This window comes from Panthera pardus, unplaced genomic scaffold, assembly GCF_024362965.1.
Source record: "Panthera pardus isolate Hobbes unplaced genomic scaffold, ASM2436296v1 HiC_scaffold_11, whole genome shotgun sequence".
In the NCBI taxonomy this organism is placed as follows: Eukaryota; Metazoa; Chordata; class Mammalia; order Carnivora; family Felidae; genus Panthera; species Panthera pardus.
This window is the reverse complement of record NW_026526666.1, coordinates 90,011,306-90,024,436: the sequence shown is the minus strand read 5'-3', so window position 1 is coordinate 90,024,436 and position 13,131 is coordinate 90,011,306. Positions and strand designations below refer to the sequence as shown.

The 13,131-nt window shown below is 60.4% G+C and overlaps 1 protein-coding gene across 1 annotated transcript in view; it reads left to right on the top strand.

Annotated features, from left to right (window-relative positions):
• Positions 1 to 13,131, top strand: part of EPHA8 (EPH receptor A8) — a 35,940-nt gene that overhangs the window by 17,977 nt on the left and 4,832 nt on the right. The window contains 9 exon segments of the mRNA XM_053898832.1: positions 2,000 to 2,155; positions 4,147 to 4,482; positions 8,669 to 8,793; positions 8,871 to 9,033; positions 10,261 to 10,354; positions 11,324 to 11,388; positions 12,221 to 12,385; positions 12,576 to 12,761; positions 13,069 to 13,130. Coding sequence (XP_053754807.1) covers positions 2,000 to 2,155; positions 4,147 to 4,482; positions 8,669 to 8,793; positions 8,871 to 9,033; positions 10,261 to 10,354; positions 11,324 to 11,388; positions 12,221 to 12,385; positions 12,576 to 12,761; positions 13,069 to 13,130 — 1,352 coding nt within the window.

The window sequence follows — 13,131 nt, the reverse complement described above, 5'->3', positions numbered from 1 at the left end:
CTAGGCTGTGCCCCAGGGCTTTGTCTCCCGGAGGGCTTCTGGGAGAAGGAGGTGAGATCACAGTGTGTCAGCTAGGAGCCCCACAACCCGGAGCTCCCAGTGAGCCCTGTGCCCTCGTGGGTCTCTCCAGGGGTGGGAGGGAAGAAGTCTCAAAACTGAGGCACACGTTCGCCAACTCTCCAACCTGTGAGCCCCTTCTGGCTCCACCCCCTCTGAGTCTGGGAAGCGGTATCATTTCTCCCGATGCCGGGTCTTCTCTCAAGCCTGTAGCATTTTACAAATTAACTTGATTTTAGCTATTATAATACACAGTGAACTTCCCGGTGGTCCCTGTTGCAAAGGAGGTCAGGTCCGTGGTGCAGCTGAGGACCACCCGGCTAGGTGGCATTTGGTCCTCCTTGAACTCCCGGGATCTCTCCCTGCTGCAGAGCAGATCATGGCGGGATTAGCTCACTTTGAAAACGTGGCACTGACCGCTTCTGCTCCGAGCCAGACTCTAGGAAGTTTGAGATGAATAGGGCAGCCCTGCCCTTGTTCACCAGGAGCTGCCCACAAGCACCTTCCGGTTTAGGAGGAGGGCCAGACGTACCGATACACAAGTACAGCCATAGTGTTATCGGTGGCGATACTGAGCAGGGACTGCAGAAGTGGGGCAGGGAGGAGTTGTTTCTACGCACCTGCACATGTGCGTGTGTGCATACACGTGGAGGTGTGGAGAAAGGCTTCGTTCCAAGGGACAGGAAGATAAATCTTGAGAGTTTGACAGGTGGACAAAAAGGACAAGCCATCCCAGGAAGAAGGCATAGCACGTGCAAAGGCCCCGACGCAGGAAACAACCTGCTGGGTGTGGGGAGTGGCCGGTCCTTTAGTTTGGCCTGTGGATGGCGAGTGAGAGGTGACACTGGAGGAGGCTGCAGGAGGGCTGTGCCTGCCACGCTTTATTGTTAGGCCGTGAGGGTGTGAACCGGCAGTGACCAAGTCAGGTGTCGTTTCAGGGAGTTCCATAACGTAGAATACCCCCACTCCCTGTGTGGCTGACAACTTCTTACTGCTTAGACACGATTCAAATACCATTTCCTTCCCTGAGAAAGTAGCTCCTCGCACAATTTGCCCTTTGCCACCTCACCCGCTTTATTTCCTTCCTGGCAATGATCACGGCCTCGTTTATCACACCCCAAGGTGCTGGCTCTGTGAGGGCAGAATGAATGGCAGTCACACTGGCAGCTGGGACTGGGGACTGGGGAGGCAAGGCTGGAGGCTGGGTCATCCAGGTGAGAGATGAAGCAGGTGTGGCGGAGGCCAGGGAGAAGGTCACGTACAAGACTGGTCAGTCCCGGTCACCGTGACAGGCTCTGGGAGGGGCGGGAGCCTGCGAGTCCTGGACAGTCAGCATTGCTTGGGGAGCTTGGAAAACAGATCCCCAGGCCCCACGCCTGGCTCTTCTAACTGGCTGGCCGTGGTGGGGCCTGGAATCTATATTTTTATAGGGGTCCTATCACCTGGGTCTCTTTTCCAGTCACATTCCCACCCGCCCCATTCCCTTCCAGCTTTCGTTCCTACCCAAGTCCCAACCCCAACCCTTGGATGCTGAGCCTCCTGACCCCCACACCCGAGGCAGTGTCTCACTCAGGGCCCGGTGTCCAGTGATGGACAGATTCAGGCTGGAGACAGGCCTGGGTGGGAAGGGCCGCAGCAGGAGACGTGACTCTGGTTTGACGAGGCTCTTTCCTGTGCCGACTTCGGGGCCGGGACTCAGGTATCGGGGTCCCAGCCTCAGTTCTGCCCCCGACTAGCTGTGCAACCCTGTGTAAGTCACAGGCCCTCTCTCTGCGCTTCGGTCCCTCCATCTGCAGATGAGGGTAGGGCCTGGTGATGCTGAAGGGCTACACCCGTGTCCCTCGGGAGATCCCACTAGAAGCCTTGGGTCAGGGGGAAAGCTGCCCCGAGGCCTGCCAGGGTGGCCCGGCTGGCTCACCTGAAGCCGCCTTGTCCTCCGCAGCCTGTGAGCTGGGCTTCTACAAGTCGGCCCCTGGGGACCAGCTCTGCGCCCGCTGCCCTCCCCACAGCCACTCTGCAGCCCCCGCTGCCCAGGCCTGCCACTGTGACCTCAGCTACTACCGTGCGGCCCTGGACCCACCATCTGCAGCCTGCACCCGTGAGTACCACCCCGAGCCCCAGCATCCTGGAGATCAAGACCGGGCCAGGACCGCATGCTCCCAGGACTCCAGGGACCCAGTCAGTGCTCTGTGGATGAGGCAGGGACAGGTGGCTCTCTTGGGCCAGGGGCCAGTCTGGGGTGGGGGGGTGACTCCGACTGACTCCTCTGTGGTGGCTTTGACCTCTCTGAGGTCCCTACTTCTTGTCACATGTCACCTGCCATCTCTACAGGGAAATCCTTCGTTCCTTCCTTCCTTCCTTCCCTCAGTCTTTCCTCTTTGCTTTGGGGAGCAGACGAGAGCTGGACTCATGCCCCGCCCGGTACCAGGTGTTTTGGGTCATCTTCTGATCCGGCAGTGATACTGCTGCCCTGGGAGCTGGGGTGGGCGAGCCAGGGGGTTCCCGTGAAGCAAGGGCCTGTCAGAGGAGCCCCCTAACCGCTGCCGTCCTCGACGGACTGCCTGAGCTGCCTTAGTGGGTGTGGGGTGTGGGGTGAGTGTGTATAGGAACTATGTGTGGCCGCCTGCTTGGATGTGGCATGCGTGTGTCTGATTCTGGGTGTGCCCTGGGAGGCCGGCAGCGATCAGAACACTGTGTGTGTCTGTGTCGGCAGCTGCTCCCGTAAGGGGCCCGCATAGTGTTTGTGTGCCTGGGCGCGAGCGTGAGAGTCTCGTGCCCAAGTACGTAAAGGACTCTGAGGGGTGCGTGTGCACATGTGGGTCCCTGTAGGGGATTCCCAGGTCCCCGCAGAACTTGGACGAATGTGCCTTGTGAGCCCAGCGTGTGCGCACGTGGCCCAGCAGGGGAGGCGCGTGTGCCCGGAGAGGGCGTGGTTGCGTGTGCTCATGCCCTGTGCACCTGAGGGGACTCCGAGGGGCTCTGACACCGCGCCTGCAGGGCTGTGTGCCTGGGCGTTCTGCGTGCTGCCGGCGGGGGCTCCTTCATCGCCTCCTCTCCTGGCCGGAAGGGGCCTCTCACATCCCGGCTGGGAGGCGTGGCAGCCAGCTCAGCCTACCCCATTTGCCAGTGCTGGTCTCTTGAGGTGGAGTGAGGGGCACTTCTCACTGGTTTTGCCCCCCAGTCAGTCTCCAGTCTCCCCCTCCCCCCACCTCCATCACACCCGGCTCCCGGGCTCCCTGTACATGGCGTGCACACACACACACACACACACACACACACACACACTTTGTCCCTCCCTCCCTCCGTCCACTGTCCTGCCCAGACCCATGCATTTTCCCCACAAGGGACCTGCCGATACAGAAAGGATGGCTGAGCGATGTGGTGCCTACCATGGGCTTTGCAGGCAAGGTGAGCCCAGCTCTAGGTCACGGACACTTGTTCTCAGCTAGCTGGACTCCAGTTTTTCTCCAAATCCACAATTCAGTGCCCTCGGGTTCTAGAAATCTTACGACTGTAAAAGACTAAGCTTTTAGTATTCCGCAGCCTTCAGATTCTACTATTCTCTATGATTTTGAGATTCTACTCTTCTATTTTCTTGAGATCTGAGAGTCTCCGCCTGAGATGCTGAGGCTTGAAATTCTGAGCCCCAGGGCCCACCCCCCTCAGCACCCCCAGTCCCTCCAGACTCGAATCCCCGCCCCCAGGAGCCTACCCCAGCCCCACCTTTCTCTCCAAAACCTCTGCGCTTCCCAGACTGGGGCTCTGGACACACACTGCTGCAGAGACCCCCCCTGGGCTTCCTGGAGCCTCCATTTTACGCCCAAGCGGTGCTCAGCGGTCTGTGTTTTACGTCCAGCGCAGGGTGAAGGAGTGAAATGCGGCAGGCAAATGACAGAGGCATTTCGCACCCGCCCCCAGGGTGGCCACTGTGGGCCCCTCCCCCGCCCCCCCCCCCCCCCAGGGTTGTCAGTCTCTCCACCTGCTCTGCATGAAAACGCTGGGAAACGCAAACCTCGATCCCTGTAGGTCCTGTGGCAGGACAGGGCAGGGGGTTCCCACCACGGCCGCCTGCCATTCTCTCCTCCCCAGGGCCGCCCTCGGCACCGGTGAACCTGATCTCCAGCGTGAATGGGACATCCGTGACCCTGGAGTGGGCCCCACCCCTGGACCCAGGCGGCCGCAACGACATCACCTACAACGCCGTGTGCCGCCGCTGCCCCTGGGCGTTGGGCCACTGCGAGACGTGTGGGAGTGGCACCCGCTTCGTGCCCCAGCAGACAAGCCTGGTGCGGGCCAGCCTGCTGGTGGCCAATCTGCTGGCTCACATGAACTACTCCTTCTGGATCGAGGCCGTCAACGGCGTGTCCGACCTGAGCCCCGAGCCCCGCCGGGCGGCTGTTGTCAACATCACCACGAACCAGGCAGGTAGGCGGAGATGCTCCGTGCCCCGGCTTCCCTGGCCCCTGGCCCTCGCAGGATCGGAGCACCGCCCCGTACGCGGTGGTGTTTCGGGCAAGTGCCTGCCCCTCCTGGCCCTGCCTTCCTCCCCAGGACTGGGAGTTGCAGGCTCTCCACACCCTTAGAAAAGTAGATCCTGCCCCGTAGGTGGGAGGAATCCGACAAGGTCAGAGACGGGCCTCCACGGCCATCGTAGGCCTGGGTTCCAGAGCTTTCTCTCTGCCTCTGTACCTGCCTCAGGTCCTATTTGGGGGCTTAAGTGAGAAAAATGAAAACTCCGAGCCCAGCACCTGGCCCAAGGTACCTGCTCAATAAATGTCATTAAAAAATAAAATCACTCTGATTATCATTTTCCAGAACACCTGCCACTGCTGCCCCTGGGAGGGATTTGGTTGCACTGGTTTGGACAACAGCCATTTATCTCTGTGTGTCTAGACAGTTGCCGGGCTGAATTTAGCCCCTGGAGCCCCTCCCTTTCCAAATTCTGGTGAGTCCTGCCTGTCAAGTGACAGCCCGGCCCAAGAGCCCACCACAGTAGCTTCTCCATTAACGGCCACCCCAGCACACATCTAAGCCCACCGTGGCCCCGACCCCGTCTCCCCCCAACACCACGCAGGCCTGGTCCAGCAGTCACTATTCTCACCATGTCACCGAGGAGGAGTCTGAGGCTCTGTGTCACCCCCACAGGAAGTGGCAGAGGCAGGATTCAAACCCAGGTCTGCCTCGCACCCAAGTGAAACAGGAGATCCAACGGTGAGCCCAGGGCACCCCCTCCCTGATGCCAGGCTTTGTCCATTCAAGAGACCCTCTTCCAACCGGCATTTGTGGGGCACGCACCGAATGCCCAGCTCTGTGCTCGGGGCTGGCGACACAGTGGGGAATAGGCCTGTGTGCCTGGTGCGTGGGGCCCTGCCCTCGGCCACTGGTCTCCAGGGACACTGGGGCAGGTGGCTGGCTGGCCGGGGTGCAGGTGGGGTAGAACCCAGGGGCATTCCCGACACCATCAGTACGCTCCATCGTTAAAAGAGAAACCCTCCCTTGAAGCCACGCTCCCTTCCAGCCCCCAGACCATTTCTGTTCCCAGGAAACCTTCCTGAAAGAGCTGTCTGCGTCCTCTCTCGGTGAGCCTCTTTGGGCAGCTCCAATCAGGCATCTTTCCCCACCTGGCCCCTGAAGTCCAATGCCCCCACCGGGCCACACACCGCAGGGACTTCTCTCCCTGTTCTTTTCTCATTGGTGGAACACTTGTGTCTTGGCCCCAAGCCCTGCACATCCCCCATCTTCTGTTCACCTGTCTGGCTTGCCCTTGTCCATCCTGCCAGCCCCTCTTCCCCAAACAACCTCAAAAGGCTGGAAGGACCCTGGGCTTGTCCCAGACCCTCCTCCCTCCCCTGTTCAGCCAGGTCCATCTTTTCCGAGTGATCTTATCAGGGCCCGTGGCTTGGAATCCGCTCTCAGGCTGACATCCCCCAAATGTACCAGCCTGGACCTCTCCCCTGAGGCCTAGCTGCCCACTCCCGCGCCCCCACTTGGATGTGTTTTAGCCACACAGCACCTCCAGACCTGCACCTCCCAGAGGCCCCCCGTCTCAGGACACGGCACCACTGTTCAGGGGGATGCTGGAGCCCCACACCCCGTTGTCAGCCTGACTCTCCTTCCCTCCCTCCCTCCTCCACCACCCGCCGGCCCCACCGGGCCTCACTTCAGGTGACCACCGCCCCCTCAGAGTCCTTCCAGTGCATCTGCCTTACTCAGCTCAGGCCGTCGTAACAAAATACCGTAGGTTGGGGGCTTAAACCCTGGAGGTGTTTGCTCACGGTTCTTGAGGCTGGAAGTCCAAGATCAAGATGCTGGCCAGTTTGGTTTCTAGTGAGAACCCTCTTCCCGGCTTGTGGACAGCTGCCTTCTTGCTGTGTCCTCCAAGGCAGAGAAAGAGAGAAGTGTCTGGTGTCTTTTCTTAGAAAGGCACTGATCCCATCATGAGGGTCTCACCTGCGTGACCCCCTCTGTACCTAATTATCTCCCTAAGACCCTACGTACAAAGACTACCAGGTTGGGGGTTAAGGCTGCAATATATGAATTTGGGAGGGGGACACAACTCAGTCCACAGCACTGTCCACACCCCCAGCATGTGCTGTGTGGGCAACCACAGGGGCCCCCTTCCCCTCGTCCCGTGATGCCTTCTCACACTGCGTCCTGAATGAGCTTTCCAAATGTAAGCGAGGCCCGGTCGTACACGAACCCTTTACCAGCTTCAGCCTGAGCTCAGATCCCATTCAGATCCTCCCAGGGCCGAGGGACACCCATGCCACCCACCCCACCCACCTCTCCAGCCTCACCTGCCCACTTTTACCCAGCTCCCTCTCTTGCAGCCACCCTGGCTTCCCCCTGCCCTGCCCTGCCCTGGGCCTTGGCTTTACCTCTCTTTCTGAGCGACAGGCCCCTCCCTGTGATGTCCAGCGGCTGGCTCCTTCAGTCGTCAGTTCCACTGTCACTCCTGCCTTGGGGAGGCCCACTCTGACCACCCCCAGCCAAAATGGCCTGACTCCACCTGGCCCCTGCACACAACGTTCCCTCCATCACACGCAGTGCCTTCTTCTGTCCCTCATGGCACTTCACCAACCTGTGACTGCACATCGATTTACCTTCTTGCTTTCTGTCTCTGTCATAGATCACAAGCTCCTCGAGGGCTGCCGTGGTCACTACAGGAACCCCAGGTCCTAGCTGACCACAAGGCATGTGGGGAAGGCATTCAGGAAATCCTGAGGGGGCCAGGGCAGACAACAGCCCTGAGCAAATGGGTGAGGTCTAGCCTCACAGAATGCTGGCCCCTCCCCCTCTCTCCTCCCTCTCCCCCTCCCTCCTCCCTCTATCCTCTCCCCTCCCCCCCCCCCACTCTGTCTTCTCGGCAGCCACCTCCTCCTGGAGCCCTCAGGTGACCCCACCCTGTTTTCCTTCCACCTCTGCGCTCTGTCCCCCTGTGTCTGCTCCACTCACACGGGACCTCTGGCCTTGGAAGTTCTTTGGTTTTTAAGAGGCGCCCACATACTGCTGGCACCACGATGGTCTTATCTGATCTTCACCTCCTCCTGGCTGGTGCTGCTTCTAGCTTCTCTTTCTGGTTGGGGAAAGTGCCCCCCCCCCCCGATGGTATCGGTCCCAGCCAGCAAGAGAAGGCTGGGTTGTGAACCCAGGCCTGATTCCCAGGCTGGTGGGGGGCCCCCTGTGCCACACTCTCCCAACTTCACTCTGGACTTCTTAATTTGTCACGTCAAAGCCACCCAGCAATATTTATTGGCCACCTGCTGTGCATAGTCCCTGCCTTCAGGGAGCTCCGGGGAGACAGGATGCCCTGATAGGGAGCAAGAACTGGGCGTGGGGGGCAGCCGGGGGCAGCCGGGGGACCCTGGGGGTGTGGGGCCGAGAGTCAGCTTGGCTGCCGTGGGGTCTGTATCTGGTACTTCCCAGCAGACTCACATCAGGGGTAACTGCGCCGAACGCAGGAGGGAGGGAGGGACTGAAAGGCTCAGTCAGTGAGTAACGGGGGTGCACTGGGGACCTAGTGTGACAACGGGAATGCTTGAGCTCAGATGGGCTCAGCTCAGGTCCTTCCCCTGAGTGTCAGAACTGCTGTAGTCACACTCTCCAAGTCCAGGCGGTGAGGACGCTGGTTCCTTCCGTCCTGCCCCTCCCTTCCTTCTCCTTTTCTTCTTCCTCCTCAGGATCTCCCCCTGAGATCCTGCTCCACTCCAGGCCTTGGGCTCGGGGTGGGAGGCATCGGGTGGTGGGGCCCCACGTGGACGAGGGTGTCTGCTGGGTGAGGCTGGCGGGGCTCCAGCACGCTGCCAGTGGATGGGCCTGGCCAGCGGGGAGGTGGAGGCAGTGAAAGCTGGACTAGTCAGGCCTCCTCTGGGTCAGGCCAACCCCAGCTTTCTAGACCCCTGGACCGAAACCGGGCTGTGCCGACCCCGGGTGACCGACCAGAGCGGCAGCCGGTGATTTGCTAGGAGGATTGGAGGATGCCGGGCGGCCTAGGGCCGGGGCAGGACTGTCAGCAAGGTGAACACGGCCCAAACCAGGGTCCCTGGGACAGAGGCCGGGCTCCATTATCACCCACCCTCCCATCTGACCGAGGCTGGCCTCCCACCCCCAGCCCCGTCCCAGGTGGTGGTGATCCGCCAGGAGCGGGCGGGCCAGACCAGCGTCTCCCTGCTGTGGCAGGAGCCAGAGCAACCCAATGGCATCATCCTGGAGTATGAGATCAAGTACTACGAGAAGGTACCAGCAGGGAAGGGAGGAGGGGGGAGGGGAAGCAGGCGGGAGGACCCTTGGCCGACCATCCCTCTCGTGGGCAGGACAAGGAGATGCAGAGCTACTCCACCCTCAAGGCCGTCACCACCAGGGCCACCGTGTCGGGCCTCAAGCCGGGCACCCGCTACATGTTCCAGGTCCGAGCCCGCACCTCTGCAGGCTGCGGCCGCTTCAGCCAGGCCATGGAGGTGGAGACCGGGAAACCCCGTGAGTGTAGGGGAGGACGAGGGAGCTGGGCCAGGCCAGGGGCCGTGGGGGGTGAGAGGAAGGGGATGTGCTGAGCGGGTGCCTGTGCTGGGTTGGCATTTTCACAGGTGAAAGCCTGAGGCTCAGAGAAGGGAGGTTACTTGCCCGAAGGGACAGAGCTGATCACGGCCCACCTGCCACTGGCTTTTCCTGAGTATCGGTGTGGCGTGCAGGTGCCATGGTGCCCTTTGCCAGCACGGTCACCTTATAACCGTCCCAGAGGCCCTCTAGTGCGTTGCCGTTATCCACATCCCCATTTCACAGATGAGGAAATTGAGGATCAAAGCAGTAAAATGAATCGTCCGAGGTCACCCAGCAAGGCAGGATTAAAGCCTGGTCGGTCTGGGGACGAGTTCTGTGCCCCTTCCGCAGTATCCTCCTGCCCCCAGCCTCCAGAACAGTGGTGCCCACAGCGTAGTCTGGGATCAGCAGCAGCATCACCCGGAAGGTACTGGAAATGCTGGTTCTCAGGCCCCACCCCAGACCTTCTGAATCAGAAACCCTGGGGTAAAGGCCTAGCCATGCAGCGTTTAGTAAGCCCTCGGGGTGATTCTGAGGCACCTTCAGGCTTGGAAACGCCCTGCCCCTGTCTCCAGCTGCTTGGGGTCCTTTCTCAGCTCTACACTCGGGTACCCTCCGCGGGGTGGTACTGGGATAGAAAGGTTCAAGGCTGAGTTCATGACCCCCTTCCACTGGCACTGCCTTGGCACTCCTGTGCCGGATAGGAATCCTGCCTGGCTCGGTCCCATTTACTGTGTGACCCTGAGTAAGTTCCCTGAGTTCTCTGAGCCACACCTTTCTTGTCTAAACACAAGATGACCCTGGGATTGCCCTGTAATTGGGAGCGAAACCCGCACCTCTCAGCACATTCGGCTTTGTTAACTGTTTGACTATCAGGCAGGACAGGCCCGTTACAGCTGAGGAAACTGAGGCTCAGACAAGTCTAGTGATTCTCTGCGGCTCACAGAGCCCCAGGAAGTGGTGGCACCGGGGCAGGAAGCCAGGAAGCATGGGTGAGCAGGGTCTTGAAAGGGAAGCTTAGCGGAGGGTGGGGGCAGAGGGGGAGGTGGCCTGTGACCGGACTCTGGGCTGACTCACAGCTGAGGACGCTGCCCACCGAGCCCGGAAGAGCCACCAGACCCCCGGGCCTGAGAGGCTGGTGCCCCACCCCGCTTTCCTCCTCTGCAGGGCCCCGCTATGACACCAGGACCATTGTCTGGATCTGCCTGACGCTCATCACGGGTCTGGTGGTGCTTCTGCTCCTGCTTATCTGCAAAAAGAGGTGTGTGGTCCCTGCCCCCAACCACCCCAAGCCCCTCCTCTGGAGCCCTGTGTCTCCAGCCTGTGCCGAGCCCCACCAAGCCAGCGTTCCCCTTGTGCCTGCGGGCAGGTTCCTCATATAAACCTGCTCTTCTTTCCTCCTTCACTTTGTCTTGCCCGCTACCCGCCCCCCTCCCCCGCATGCCCCGCACATCCCCCATTTTCCGTCCGCCTCTCTGGCCTGCCCTTCTTCCTCTCTGCTAGCCCCTCGTCTCTGAACAACCTCGAAAGGCTAGAGGACCCCGGGCTTGTCCCGGACCCTCCTCTGTTCCCTGTTCACCCAGGTCCGTCTTTCCCGAGGGACCTTATCAGGGCCCCTGGCTTGGAATTGCGCTCCCATGCAGTCCATGGGGTGGACATCACTTCGGGTGACCACCTTGTTTAAGCCTGTGATGTGGAGATCCTGGTCTTGTGTTGCAGGGGAGCTAGTTGGGGACCAGAGACGTTAGGCCTCTTCCACCAAGTAGATGTCAGAGCTGGGACGGGACCCCAGGTCTGCCAAAACCAAAGCCGTCGTTCTCTCTCTGACTCCATCGCAGAGGGAGGTAGCGATGAGACGCTTGTGTACTTCCTGTCACAGGCAGTGAGAATTGGAAGCATTGTCCTATTTCCTGGAGACACAGGCCCAGGGGAGGGAGGGGGCTTGCCAAGGTCACACAGTGTGGTAGACACCCGAGGCCTCGCCTCCCGGCCACCCCACCGAGGGTGGTTTCGTGTAAAACGGGGCTGATGATGCATAGACTGCTGTGCGGGCCGAGTGCGCTTGACTTTGCAAATTGTAACTGTCAAAGATGTCACGGTCCAGCCGGGTTGAGAGCCGGAGGGCAGGGACTCCCCTCTGCAGGGGCTGACCCCGAAGGGGAAGGAGCTGGAAGGGAGGAGTTCTGGCCCTGCACGGGGTCAGGGCTGAGGCTAGGGCCGTCCTCCACAGGCACTGTGGCTACAGCAAGGCCTTCCAGGACTCTGACGAGAAGATGCAGTATCAGAACGGGCAGGGTGAGTGCGGGGGACCCAGGGACGTGGGGTCACAGTGGGAACCAGCACCGGCCCGGGGAGGGCACGGGTGGGAGGAGCGAGGGCCCACAGGGAAGAGCAGAGCCCCGGGGAAAGACAGCGAGGTCATAGAGACCTGAGGCCTCAGGTGCTGCTTCCCTTTATTGGGTTTGCAGACCCCGCTGAGAAGGCTAGAAACCCTCCACCCAGGGAAATGCACAAGTTTGTGCGCTCACGCACAATTCTGCACACTGGTGGGGGGCAGGGGGCATCATATGCTCTTGGATAAGAACCTGTGCTACCGAGAGCTTTCTCAGGACCCTGCAGAGGCCCCAGAAAACAAGGATAATTAGGAGAAAGCCTACCTCCGTACCGCACTTCTGTGCCCATGGTAGACATTAGTATTATGGTACTGATTCTCACTGAGCTGAACGCAACATCAGAATCCTCCTTAACACAGTCTTCTAGAGAACTGCTGTGAATCAAAATTGGCCTTTGTGATGAAAACATTTTTGCTACGTTTCTACCCCAGAACAACTTAGAAAGACCTTAAAGACTCTAGCAGTGACCCCAGAAAACCTAACAGCAGATATACTCAGAACTCACTGGAAACCCCAGTGTCCTCTAGAGACCCCATAGCTCCTCCACAGAGACCCTGTTGTCGCTCGGTAAGCACATATTAGGCACCTACTGTTTGCCGCCACATCCTGAGATACCCAGGGATGCTCCTTACCCTCCAGCCTCCATCCCAGACCTCTCCCAGGCCCATAGAAAGAACGCTGCGAAAGAAAGTCTCCTGCACCCTCCTGATGGCCCTTCTTTCCTGGTCCCTCAGCACCCCCACCTGTCTTCCTGCCCCTGCACCACCCCCCAGGGAAGATCCCAGAGCCCCAGTTCTATGCAGAACCCCATAACTATGAGGAGCCAGGCCGGGCGGGCCGCGGTTTCACCAGAGAGATTGAAGCCTCCAGGATCCACATCGAGAAAATTATCGGCTCTGGTGAGCCTCGGGGGTTGTGAAGGTGGGGACAGCACAGGGGGGTGCCCGGGGGAGGGCCACCCAGGGCAGAGGGAGAGGGGAACCAAGGAGCCCGTACGGCAGACATGTGGGGCAGGGGGCGTGCCAGGGACCAGGTGTGGAGAGGAGGGTCCCGTAGCCCTCCCCTGCCTGCCCTGCTCGGGATCCACAGGAGAGTCGGGAGAAGTCTGCTACGGGCGGCTGCGGGTGCCAGGGCAGCAGGACGTGCCCGTGGCCATCAAGGCCCTCAAAGCCGGCTACACAGAGAGACAGCGGCGGGACTTTCTGAGCGAGGCATCCATCATGGGTCAGTTTGACCACCCCAATATCATCCGCCTTGAAGGTGTCGTCACCCGTGGTAGGTGCCAGGCGAGGCCAGCCTCACCCTGAAGGGCCCCTCCTGCCCAGGACCAGGAGTCTGGGTCCATCCCTGGACTGCCATGCTCTGCCCCTGCCCTGCCCCGTCCCCCTGGTTCAGGTCCCTGGATGACTTGGTTGGGAGGGGGCCCAGAGTCCGGGACACCAGGGGGAACCCTAGGCTTTCTGAAGCTGTCAAGTGCTGGCCCACCTCCTGGCAGCTCTCAGAGGGGGCATGTTCCTGGGGTCTCCGATCAGCAGGTCTGATCCCCCCACCAAGAGCCACCCCTGCCTCTGTCCCTCCCCAGGCCGCCTGGCAATGATCGTGACTGAGTACATGGAGAACGGCTCCCTGGACGCCTTCCTGAGGG